At 36.6% G+C, this 12,072-nt stretch overlaps 1 protein-coding gene across 1 annotated transcript in view; it reads right to left on the bottom strand.

Moving 5' to 3' along the window:
• The window catches only part of LOC129270406 (transmembrane protein 179B-like), a 44,678-nt gene extending 37,302 nt beyond the window's left edge, over positions 1-7,376 (bottom strand). Inside the window, exon 1 of the mRNA XM_054907795.2 lies at positions 7,263-7,376. Within this exon, the coding sequence (XP_054763770.2) occupies positions 7,263-7,376 (114 nt within the window). The remainder of the gene's footprint in view (positions 1-7,262) is intronic.
• Positions 7,377-12,072: the final 4,696 nt, after the last annotated feature.

The raw sequence follows: 12,072 nt of genomic DNA, 5'->3' as shown, positions 1-12,072 counted from the left end.
GAGGTATCCTGTACTCCATGGAAATTAAAATCCAGAGCGTGAACATCCGGATATCCCAGGAGCTCAGAGCACTTTAAATAATTCCATGACATTTACTCCGGCGACAATAGCTCCGCTATAATTTCCACACACGATTTGAATGACCAACTTCAACCCTGGATTTAAACCTAACATAAATCACCATTGCAACCCTAAACCCTAAACAAAATATATCTTAAACGATCGAAATAAAGCCCGAAGCAATTGGCACCGGAGCAAATATCGTGTCACCCTTTAGATTGATCAAGCGATCGCAGAATACGATGTGCACCCTGAAGGCTGTAAGTGTAAGAACATTTGTAGTTGAAAATTGATTATAAAAAAAACTATCTTTGATTTCATATCTTAAGGATCTATACTTCAAATAAGTTTGGATTTATTTCAAATCTCTGTCATTAAAGAACGACCAAGGCCTGAGAGTTGAAACTTTTCTACTGGTGTATCGCATCTGCTTCTTTAGGAATTGAACTTATTTTAATATAGTTTAGGCATGGAATGCGTTTAACAATGCATTTTCCACTGTTACAAATTTAAAGAGAGTGAAAAAATGGAATGGACTCGTTCGAAACAGACGTCCATGTTGAATGCCATGTCAATTTCAGGTAAAACGTTCCAATTATACTCAGACACTAAATGCAAGGGGAAGGACGTCAAGTTAATGCTTCTGCCGGTTGGAATATAAAATATTAATGCGTACATGTATGTATAAATGATGAAGAAAAGGTATGAGAGTGAGTGTATACGTGGTTGAGAGTGACATTGGAGAGAGAGGGTACACGTGAGGGAGAGGTAGAGAGAAGGGGGAAGAAAGTGTACACGTTAACACCATTTCCAATGGTAATTCGTATTTCACTTTTTTTCGATATTATTCTCAAATATAGTATCACAATGCGTGTCAACTGCCGTGTCATTATCTTAAGAAGCCCTTCATCAAGCAAATTAATGACGCCTTGTGCACAATAAAGTCTGTCATTTCACTTATCTTCTTACCCTTCACAATCATGTTTAATAACGTGTATATCATTTGCCTCAGCGCCCTTGTGCCATGATGTTAAATTTAGTCTTTCATTTGTATACAATTCTTTGCCTATTGGGATATTCATTTATACCTATTTATGCATTCATTTTATCAACAAATTATTTGTACAGTAATATATTGTTAATTGTATTCTCATTCCTTCATTCAAACAATTTTGTCAGTCATATGAATCTATGTATTAATCGATGCGATGCTTCCTTGATTTTTTTTTTTTTTTTAGGTTTATTCATTTTTATTCATTTAGTTATTTCATTTTTCTATCTATCTTATTTATCTATCTATCTATCTATCTATCTATTTATCTACAGTGGTGCTAAATGGTTAGTGAACCCCATCAGAAAATGAACACATTTCAAAGTGTTCAAATTCTGCCGTTTTTTAGATATTTAATTTTGAAGTCAGGTGATAACAAATTACATTCGATATAGTTTTTTCTCTGGGCTCGCCAGACATTGTAGCGTTATCATACGTTCAACACTCAGAGTGAACTGGTGCTTTTCTGGTGGGCTTCACTAACTTTTTACCACCTCTATCTATCTATCTATCCATGAATTCATTCGTTTATTTTCATGTGCATTTAAATTTGACATTTTGAACTCTTCAGTAATTAGAAGACGCACTTTTTTTACCTCCCGTTTTTACGCCCGTGCTATCTATCTATCTATCTGTCTGTCTATCTATCTCACTATCTATCTATCTATCTATCTATCTATCTATCTATCTATCTATCTATCTATCTATCTATCTATCTATCTATCTATCTATCTATCTATCTATCTATCTATCTATCCATATATGCATTCCTTTATTTTCATGTGCATTTAAATTTGATTCATTGTGTATAGGAAGAATTCTCAGTATTCTGCATCAAGTCAAATTACGCCCATGGCACGGACAATACCAAACTAAATCTTTACATACAAAATTGGAATAGAAGGACTTGGAATCGATAATTGAAGATTTCGAAAGAAGAAAAAAAGAAAAATTCGCTTCGGGATGTAATTTCACGTTGGTCTTCCTATATATTTACAGCCATCGGAAATTGGGGGCTACATTACTCATGACGGTCGGGGCATTGCTGGAGGTGTGAGATGGTTTGTGGAATGCGACAATCACGATTTATGATGTTATCATTCATATTACCCTATAATTCTAATAAACAGACTCCTTGTCATGAACCTAAGAATTTATCATAAAATGGTTATGTCAATATGATCAGATATCCAGTCAAAATGCCCCTTATGACATTATTGCTCCAACCCTGCCATCCCGATTGAAATAAACACTCTTGGATGGTCCCCTGGTTTAATGTTACAAATTTATTTCATTAATTCAATGATATAGGTATAACATTTCGAATTCATTTACATCAGATATTCAATGAATTAACTCCCCGAACCACTTGAGTATATATTTGCCTTGACGTCTACTGTTTCCTTTGATGTAACTCCACCATCGTGATAAGATACGACCATAGAGGTGTGGATGTTGTGTGAAGTATGGGATTGCAAACGACATCTGATACAAAGTAACTTTTTAATGGTGCTCCCACAATTACCATGTTCGTTTATCGTAAAAGCAAACCAGGGAAGCAATACAGCGAGGGGCCTCAGCACATTTACCAATCATCGAACATGTCTGAAGACGTCAACTTGCGATTTTAATGTCCGTTCTTCCATAAAAGTGTCTTGTAGGCTTTCAAAGAAAATCTCTTTCCCATGTTCTCACTCTTTAGATTTTCAGCTCTGCCTGGCATTAAAGGGGAATTTCACCCTGAAGAACAGTTTGTTGTAAAAATAGCAGAAAAATATTTAAAAAATAATTGGTGAAGGTTCGAGGAAAATCCGTTTAAGATAAAGAAAGTTATTAGAATTCTAAATTTTGGATTGTGACGTCATAAACGAGCAGGTGCCCCATATGTTATGTAATATAAAATGGATAGATTTCTTTTTTCAATGGTTCCTGAAGACTTATTTTTGTTTCCTTTTCATGATCAGGTGTAAAATGATTTGTCTGTTTGATGGAAGAGCCGTGGTGTGGTGGTTCTGACTCTCGCCTTGTAAACAGAGGGTCGTGTGTTCGAATTCCACCGCGGTCTATAGCATCCTATAGAATCCATCTCCAGCTTTGAATCATTTCTGCCGTCGCTTTCTTATTCAGATAAAATTGGTTTCAGCTCCTAATTTTTTTTTGTTACTTCGTCAATTTGTCTATAGCATAGAGCATGTTGTAATTGGCCTCTAAGGGTGCATTGAGCTATATTTAACATTCTCTTGTGTTGCAGAATAATTGTATCCTTTAGGAAATTTTGCCCCATTGAATCATAAAATATGTGGAAGGAAAAAAAAATAATGCGCCGTATACATACAGAAGTTGAACTTTCTTCACTGATGGAAGATTGCACCCAAATATTAAAGCAAATGTGCTGCTAACATGGTCAGTGTTACGTTTGAGTGCAAACTTGAACCGTTTTTGTTTTCTTAATCCATACAGGTGACTTCCTCCTTTGCTTTCATGGTACTTATTTTATCAAAATTACCATTGATATATCATACTATCATTATTTAATCAACATTATGAAAGTGTCATCCATGAAATAAAAGATTTTGGTCATAAACTGTCTTTAATTCAATGAAGTATGAGTGAGTAATCATTAGCGCCTTGGTGATGGCTTGGGTGGGGGCAATTATTGCCCGACATGCAATTATTGCCCTGACAAAAATAATAAAATAAGTTTCTTATAAATCACTTTAATCCATATGCAACATAATAATTTCGGGAGTGGGTATACCTGGTCATTTTAAAGTCTGAATTATAATTACATTTATCTTCAACTCCCCTCGCATGTGTTCCCCAATGATTGTAGCATCGTATCCCCATAATCTACCCCTCAAAATACTCACTCTCTTCCCGTTTTCCATGTGAAATAAATTATCTTACTGCATTACTGTTCCTTCGTTGCCTTGGTTACACAATTCGAGAAGAAGCAAAATAACATCTGAATGTATACGGGTAGCCGAGTCCATTCTCATGGCCTTAAAATCAGTGACCTTCAGTATAGCTATATATCTTTATTGATCATCAAGAAATGAACCAGAGGAAAGCTAATCAGTATCGCTTCTCTGCCTCTCTTGAATCAACAAAAACAAATTAATCAATATTATTTTGATATTGGTCTGCCCAAAGTATGAAGCACTAAAAATATCGAAATTTATACAAATTAGCATAAATGCATTACGTTTCAGAAGGAAAAGAGAACGGAAAAGGAGAGGAAACGTGTATAATTATAAAGAGTGGAAATGAAATGTGGTGGATTTGATAAGCGCAAACAATAGAAGGAAATCAAACTCTAAAATATTTTTGGCAAACAAACATCAATCATAATGAGGAGAAAGTTCTGAACATCTCTTTTTTCAAATTTATATACAGAAATATCAGCCGAATTTGATTACGGGGTTATTTCACCGGAATCTACACTTGATCAAAACCATGCACTCTAATTTTACGGAAATGTGGGCGGTATTTATAAGGATCCGGAGAAATCCTACATGATAATTAAATTTGAATGTATTCGCCAAATGAAGAGCTCACTGTCAAAAGGGGTTAGGTTCATTTTTCATCAAATTTGATTTTTTATGTCTTAATGTATAGATTTTTAGTAGCTCTATAAGATGATACCAAAGAAAAGTTGAATTCCTATTAAAAAGTAAATTAAAATGGCAAAGAAAAATCACTTTTTTTTTCAAAAGGGGTTAGGTCCATTTCAGTTTAGTTGCAAAAGGGGTTAGGTCCACACATATTTTTTTCGGAAAAGAATATCTTAAAATATATGAAGACAGGTAGATTTCTCTTAAACCCAATTTTATGTTCTCATGGTAGGGTATCATAAAAATTCAGTTTCGCATAAGAATATTGCATTATGGGAGAATTAAAAAAATGATTTTCTTCGAGTGGACCTAACCCCTTTTGCAACTAAACTCTTCTGAAGAACTCATTTGTAAAAATGGGTTAGGTCAATTTTTCATAATTTTTTTTTTTCTCTAAACCTCTAAATTTCAAATTTCTAGTAACTTTGATGATTCCAAAGACAATTTGAAATTCAAATGAAAACGTGAATGAAAGTGGCAAAGAAAAATCATTTTTTTAATCAAAAGAGATTGGATTCATTTCAGTTTGCTTGCAAAAGGGGTCAGGTCCACAATGATGATTTTTTTAGAAATTACATAGAAAAAAATTTAAGACAGGTAGATTTCTTTTATTCCCAATTTTATGTTCACATAATAGGGTAGTACATCGTGACAATTTAGTTTCTCATAAGGATACTGCAATAAGTGCGAATGAAAAACATGTTTTTTCTCGGATGGTCCAAAGTGGACCTAACCCCTTTTGCAACTTAACTCTTCATATAACAATTTTAAATTTGTCTGTACAATAAAAATAATTTAGAATTTGTGATTAGAAGAGGAAAAGATCTTGGGTATAATGATCTTCACTCTCTCTTTGATTCTCCGTCCTCTCCCTTCTCTCTTGAGCAGTGGCGTAACAGGCGGGGGGGCAGGGGGGGCAAGCTGCCCCCCCTGGCGGAGCTCACCGGGAAAATAAAAAAAAACGGGAAAAAGAAAAAAAAGGGGGGAAGAAAGGGAAAGGAAAGAAAAAAGGGGAAAGGGGAAGGGGAAATGGAAAGGAAAAGGGAAAAGAAAACTAAGAAAAAAACATAAAAAAGGGAAAACGGAAAGATAACGGGAAAAGGAAGGGAAAAAAAAGTGAGAAAGAACAATTCGCCCCGATATACATTAGCATGATTAGTAAGACAGGAAAATAAATTAAAGATGACAAAAAGGCAAACAAAAGCGGGAAATAAAGGCAGAATGGAATTAGCCAAAATCTAAATTGGAAAATAAAGAATAGGGACAAGATAACGTACACTACCGGGCTGCCGAGGATTGAGATAACGAGCGGGAAGAAAACTGGATGGTATATACTATATAGCATAATGTCGTATGAAAGTCTATCACAAATTGCTAAATCTCCAAAGGCTCTGTCCAAGAGTCAAGACCCCGTGCAGTGGGGGCTTTTCATCTGTAACCTTTAATGGGTTCTATAACGGGCCCCTATATGGACCCTTCCTGCATTAAGCTGTACGTTGAAGCACTGGCGTACCGGGGGGGGGGTGGTTCCACAGCCAAGGGGAAATAAAATAAAATAAAGGAGGCAGCGAAATGAGATGAATGAAAAAAAAATATATATGACATGATATGTGCTATAATGATGTAAAAATCTATCACATAATTAGAATTTCATTTTTACAGGCCATTTTTTTCTGGCTCGCTTCGCTCGCTGGCGACTTTTTACAAATTTTCCCACATTTGCTTTGGTGTGCCCTCACAATATTTGGATGATTACGATACACAACTGCATTGAATGTATGTGTTGTGTTAAAGCTATATAAATATACACGCAATTTGATTAAAATAAGTGGCCATCTGTAAGGTTTAAAATGGCTTTGATATCAAGAGGTTCCGGGGCTCTGCCCTGGACCCCACCCATAAAGCACTGTTATATGGATGAGTTTGGACCATGGCCCCCATAAGTTCTACAACCAAACAAAATAATGATGAAAGAAAGGAAAGTGTATTATATTTTTCTGAATGTCACGTTAAAATCTATCTTCTTGTTAGATACTCATGAAAAGGTAATTTTTTTTTATCTCGCTCGCTTCGCTCGCTCGGGACCTATATTAAGCTACTTCTTGCCAGAAGCGCCATACTCGGACCCCTCGAGCATATAGAGCTTCGCCCTGATGCTCACAATCATAACAAAAATCCTGTTCACCGTGGCGTACAAAAAAGAGAGAAAAAAGGAAAGACAGGAGGGTGAATATGATATCTTCTTTTTAACATTATGTCAAAATCTATCACAAAATTTGATTTTTGCAATAAAATTGTCAAAAAATTTTGCTCGCTCGCTTATATATATATTTTCCCGATACGCCATATCGCCCCCTCAAATTTTTTGCCTTATGACGCCATTGCCTGTTCCATGATATGACCGGGAAATTTTTGGCTCTTGCCCCCCCTGGCCACCGACCCCTGTTACGCCGCTGCTCTTGAGTGAGCCTAATTAGGAACGCCATTAATTCATAGTAGACAGTAATTAGACCCAATTCCTTGTAAGATTGACTTACCGTCGTGAGTAGGACACAGGCTGTAACAACTATCCCCGATACAGCGGCTGTCAGGAGCAACAAGATTTCCAGTAACGAACGACCAATTCGCAGCATACTCAGGGAATTCGACATCTTTGTTAGGAGACAACAATCTTATTCCCACTAAGAAACCCTCGTTGTAAAGATAGAATGCCGCATTTGCTGGTCGCCAGATATTGCTTCACTTTCTCCCTCCGTCTCTGACCTGCTTTGGTCTCAATGATGAATGACAGCCTATAGACGAAACTGACTCCTGGTATATATTCCCTCTCTCGAAATTCTCGAACACGGATCGGCATGTGCGCACTGTGACATTTGGAGGTCATTAAAGACGCATTCATAACAAATACGTTTTCCACTCCCATCTATTTATGACAAAGTCAAAGTCAGTATGTATACGGGGATATTGTTACCCCCACCACATGCAAGTGGATTCATCTTGACGAATCCAACTTTGGAACACTGTGGATTGCGGCAGCCATAACGTGGGGCTCCCAAAGAATCATTAAGTCATGTAAAAACCTAGTGCGGTGCATATATACATTATCTTTCTTAAGCCAATTTGAATCCCCCTCAGAAATTGTCAGCAAAAAGGGCATTTCAACCAAATTGACATAGAGATGCAAAATGGCTTATTTTTTCACCAAACACGAAAAACGGCAGGACATGTAAAAAAAATCATATAAAAGTCAAATTTTCATACATAATCATTTTGCTTCCATTACTGATTAATATCAAGCCCCGTGCATAATAATTATGGGGGAGGGGGGTGAACGGAGAAACGGTTGTCATGGTATTATGCGTCTTGGTATGAATATGGGATGAGTGAACTTTGTCACCTCACCACTTTTTTTTATAAAGATCATATCATTTCCTAATTATATCATTTTTTTACACACGTATGAGTAGAAAAATATATATCTTGGTTTAGTTTAATGAAAATGTGTAGAAAATTAGTTTTACTCTGTAGTCGCGTTTTTTGTGTGTGCACTTTGAATTTTAAACCTATGAGAGTTTATGGGCTAGATGGTCAACAGAGAGCAAGTTATATACAAGTAACATAGTATAATATAGTTTATAGTATAGTTTATTCAAGACAAATCAAGCACAAAAATTTACAAAGCATAATAGGTTTGGGACCCCAGTGAATCACAGCTTCTTGACGGGGCCACTTTACATAGTGGTATATAGCAAAATGTAGCATATTTACAGTGAATATAACTTAAGAATATATTTTTAAAGAATATATTATGTAACAATACAATAAAAAATGCACAAATTGTGAACCCCTTTCATACACACGCGCACGCCCATACACGCAAATGGAGACTTCACTCATTGCAATCTCATAATGATTTATATACATTCATACCAATCTGTCGAAAGGTGTCTCTTACACATGAATAATTTGAATCGAAACAGAGTAAAACTATTTTTAAGGTCATGGGGTTATACTTATTCCACTCTTTAGCACAATTCAAAGCAGTGGTTCTTAATTGCGAACGGCTGATAAGGTTTATTTGACGATAATGACAATGGTGGATTGAGTTGAGTACTTGAAAAGGGGTGGTTTATGGTCAGGTGTGAAACTCATAGTGCCCTCCACCCCATTCCTGGTATTGGAAGTACGGTAGGCCTATCACCTTCAGGTTCTAGCATTAATAGAGGTGTGATTTGTCCCAAATATTAAATATTTTGATATTTAAGCAATAGAATATTTCTTTGCCGCGACAAACGTCCCCATGTCCTAAACCCCCTCCTTTTCTCTTAAAAATTAGCCCCTTTAACCCTCCCCTTGATCTGCCACATAATACTGATGTCATTGCGTCATAAGGTGAAAGAGGCAATAATTGTGAAATTTTCCTGTTTAAACGTGAAGTTTCATCAGGGAAATTCCCTGCATGGATTTAGAAATAACGTAAACTCTTCTCCCCGGGTCAGAGAGGTCAGAGGTGCAAGTTGGCTGACATCCGTCCCAACGGGCAAAAGCATATTACCTTTGTATTTTTGTTTCCTCTTTAAGGAGAACTAGGCCTATTGCATTCAAATTTTAATAAGTATCGGTCATTTAAAAAAAATCCCTATAGGCCTACTTTCGAGTGAAAGTTGCTTTCCTGGCCAGTTATAGTACCTGGTTGTGCCTTTCCATTCCTAATTTATTTCACCAGCTCATATCATTATAGTGAGAAAGACATAGTCTATATTCAATACACTGACAATTAGAGAATTGTCCCATTTTCATTTACTTGGTATTTTATCTGTACTAATAAATTGTAGTATTATTTGATCATTTGATTGTTTGTTTCTCAGCTTTTATACTTTTTTATTTTCATGCCATGTATCATGATCATTATCGCCTATTTCATTTTATTTTAATGTATAGTTTGCCATTTTATTGTTACATTTTGATCACTATATATTTAATTCGATATGTATGCTTTTGAATTTCATTTATTTTATATTGCATGTATATAGTTTTCCTTTTTAATTCTGTAATTGTTCACCATTGTATTATGATTGTTGTAGTATTTTTTATATACAGAACACTCTCTAAACTGAGCAGTTTTTATGTACCGAAGAGACCACCCTGTCTAAAGAAAACAGAAATAAATCAATAAACTTCCTACTTTGAGTTGTACTTTCCTCTAGGTATGGGATGCCTTACAAACTTTCCCCGTTTTATTCCTAAATTGATCCGATTTTGGCACTAATACGGGACTAATACTGTCCTTTCCACATTTTCTTAGTTTAGATTAATCATTACTCTGTTTGCTTTGAATGAGTGGCACTCACGCAGTAGCATATTTTAATTCCCTCGCCCTCAGTTATCTGTTTTATCTTATTTTCTTTATATCCAATAGGCCATTTTAATAATTGTGTCATCAAATGTTTTCACGGACGAAACTGCTTGATTAGTTTAGTATGCGGGATATGCCGGGTGTATTATGGGCTTAAATAATAGTTGGCATCATCGGGAAGGACGCTTTCTTTTATATACATCGGCTGATTTTTATAAACGAGATGGGGCCGTAATGCCCCCCCCCCCCCCTCCTCACGAATCGCTCACGAATTTGCTCGGCATGGTCATGTTGTTTTATTGTTGTTGTTGTTATTATTATCATTATCATTATTGTTATTATTCTTATTATTACCATTATTATTATTATTATTATTATTAAAAAGTGATAAAAATACAGTTCTTAAAGGCTACAATGCATAAAAAAAAATAATTGCAAACTAATAAACACAATTATTATGTTTACCATGAAGGGGAGGGGAAGAGAATACCGTAATATCTGACAGTAAATAAACCTGAAATAAATGAAAATTTGGAGCATAGAGATCTTTACTCCGGGGGGGGGGGGGGGGCACTTCCATTGATGAGTGGACACCCCGTCTAAAAAAAGAACACGTACAAATGGTCTCTCTTTCAAGATAGGGCACGTTACGTACGTAACGTAATAATAGGGGGTCAAAAACACTTAATAAATTAAAAAGGGTATATGTTTCGCTTGGAAAACTACGTGATTACGGTCCAATTTGCGACCAGGGTATAAAAAGACTAATTAAAATATTTTATAAAGGATGTACATCAGGGGCCGCGGAACCGGGGGGGGGTGGCGAGGGCTTCAGCCCCCCTTTTCCAAAACCGTGTACAAAAACGTAGTATGATTGTGATTTTTAGCATGGTCATGCAGCCCCCCCCCCCCCCACACTTTGAAAACCGTTCCGCGGCCCCTGCCCATTTTGCCCCAACGCTGTTCAGGGTCCGATTTGAGAGAGGTGTGTGGGGTGGTACTAAACCCAGTGAACGTAAAGGTATAAAGCCGACGTCCAGAACACGTAAAAATCTTGTTTGGGGTGCTTTTCGATTTTCGAAACCCTATGGTCACGCATGGTATCCACTCGTGGAAGTGCCCCCCGGGAGAATTACTTACAGTTACACCTCCAATATTTATATTATGTCCTCTGTATGTGATCTTGAGATTTTAAGATTGATCATGGATCCGGCATTGATCCTACTAGCTATCTTGACACTACTAGTATGGCAGTGAGTCCAAACTTCGCGCGTGTCCATATACTTCGCGGACGGTCATTATCTAAAAAACTAGCCAATATCCTTAAAATCTGACGTAATCAACGTGAAAAGCGACCTAAAATTACCCTTTGGTGTAAGTTTCTTTAGGATGAGTTCAGTATTCATGAAAATATTGGCAAAAGATCGGCAAATTTGTCACCGTTAGCGCCCGTTTTGAAGAAATCTGATATTGTTATATATATATATATATCGAGGTTTTTATATATATCGAGGTTTTTTACCTGACTGCTAAGAAAGCACGAATGCCTGTGAGCAAGCAACCAGGGGACCGACAGCTTAAGGTTCTCTCCGAGGGACCTGGTAATGAGGATAAATGCCTTACCAAAGGGCACTAGCGTACCACTTGGGAATCGAACCCGGGTCACCGGAATCCGAAACCCCCGCTCTACCGACTGAGCTATCGCGCCTCCATATTCTCAACAAGCATCACGATATCACCATTTTGCAAGCAGAAATCATCAAAAATGTGAGTTAAATGTGGTACTAACCGATTCTATAGCATTTTGCCATCAATCTGATATAAATATTTCACTTTTTGAGCTTGAGTTTTTGTTTAAATGTCCACAAAAACTTTGGTCCGCGAAGTTAGGTCACACTTTTTCTGAACGGTTTTCCAGCACAGCGCGCATTCGCCGATCGGAATAGAATTTTGAGATCGCGATACCGGCGAATCCCCTTGACCTACTTTAC

The sequence above is a fragment of the Lytechinus pictus genome, chromosome 10, assembly GCF_037042905.1.
Source record: "Lytechinus pictus isolate F3 Inbred chromosome 10, Lp3.0, whole genome shotgun sequence".
NCBI classification, from domain to species: Eukaryota; Metazoa; Echinodermata; class Echinoidea; order Temnopleuroida; family Toxopneustidae; genus Lytechinus; species Lytechinus pictus.
This window is presented reverse-complemented; position numbering and strand designations above follow the sequence as displayed.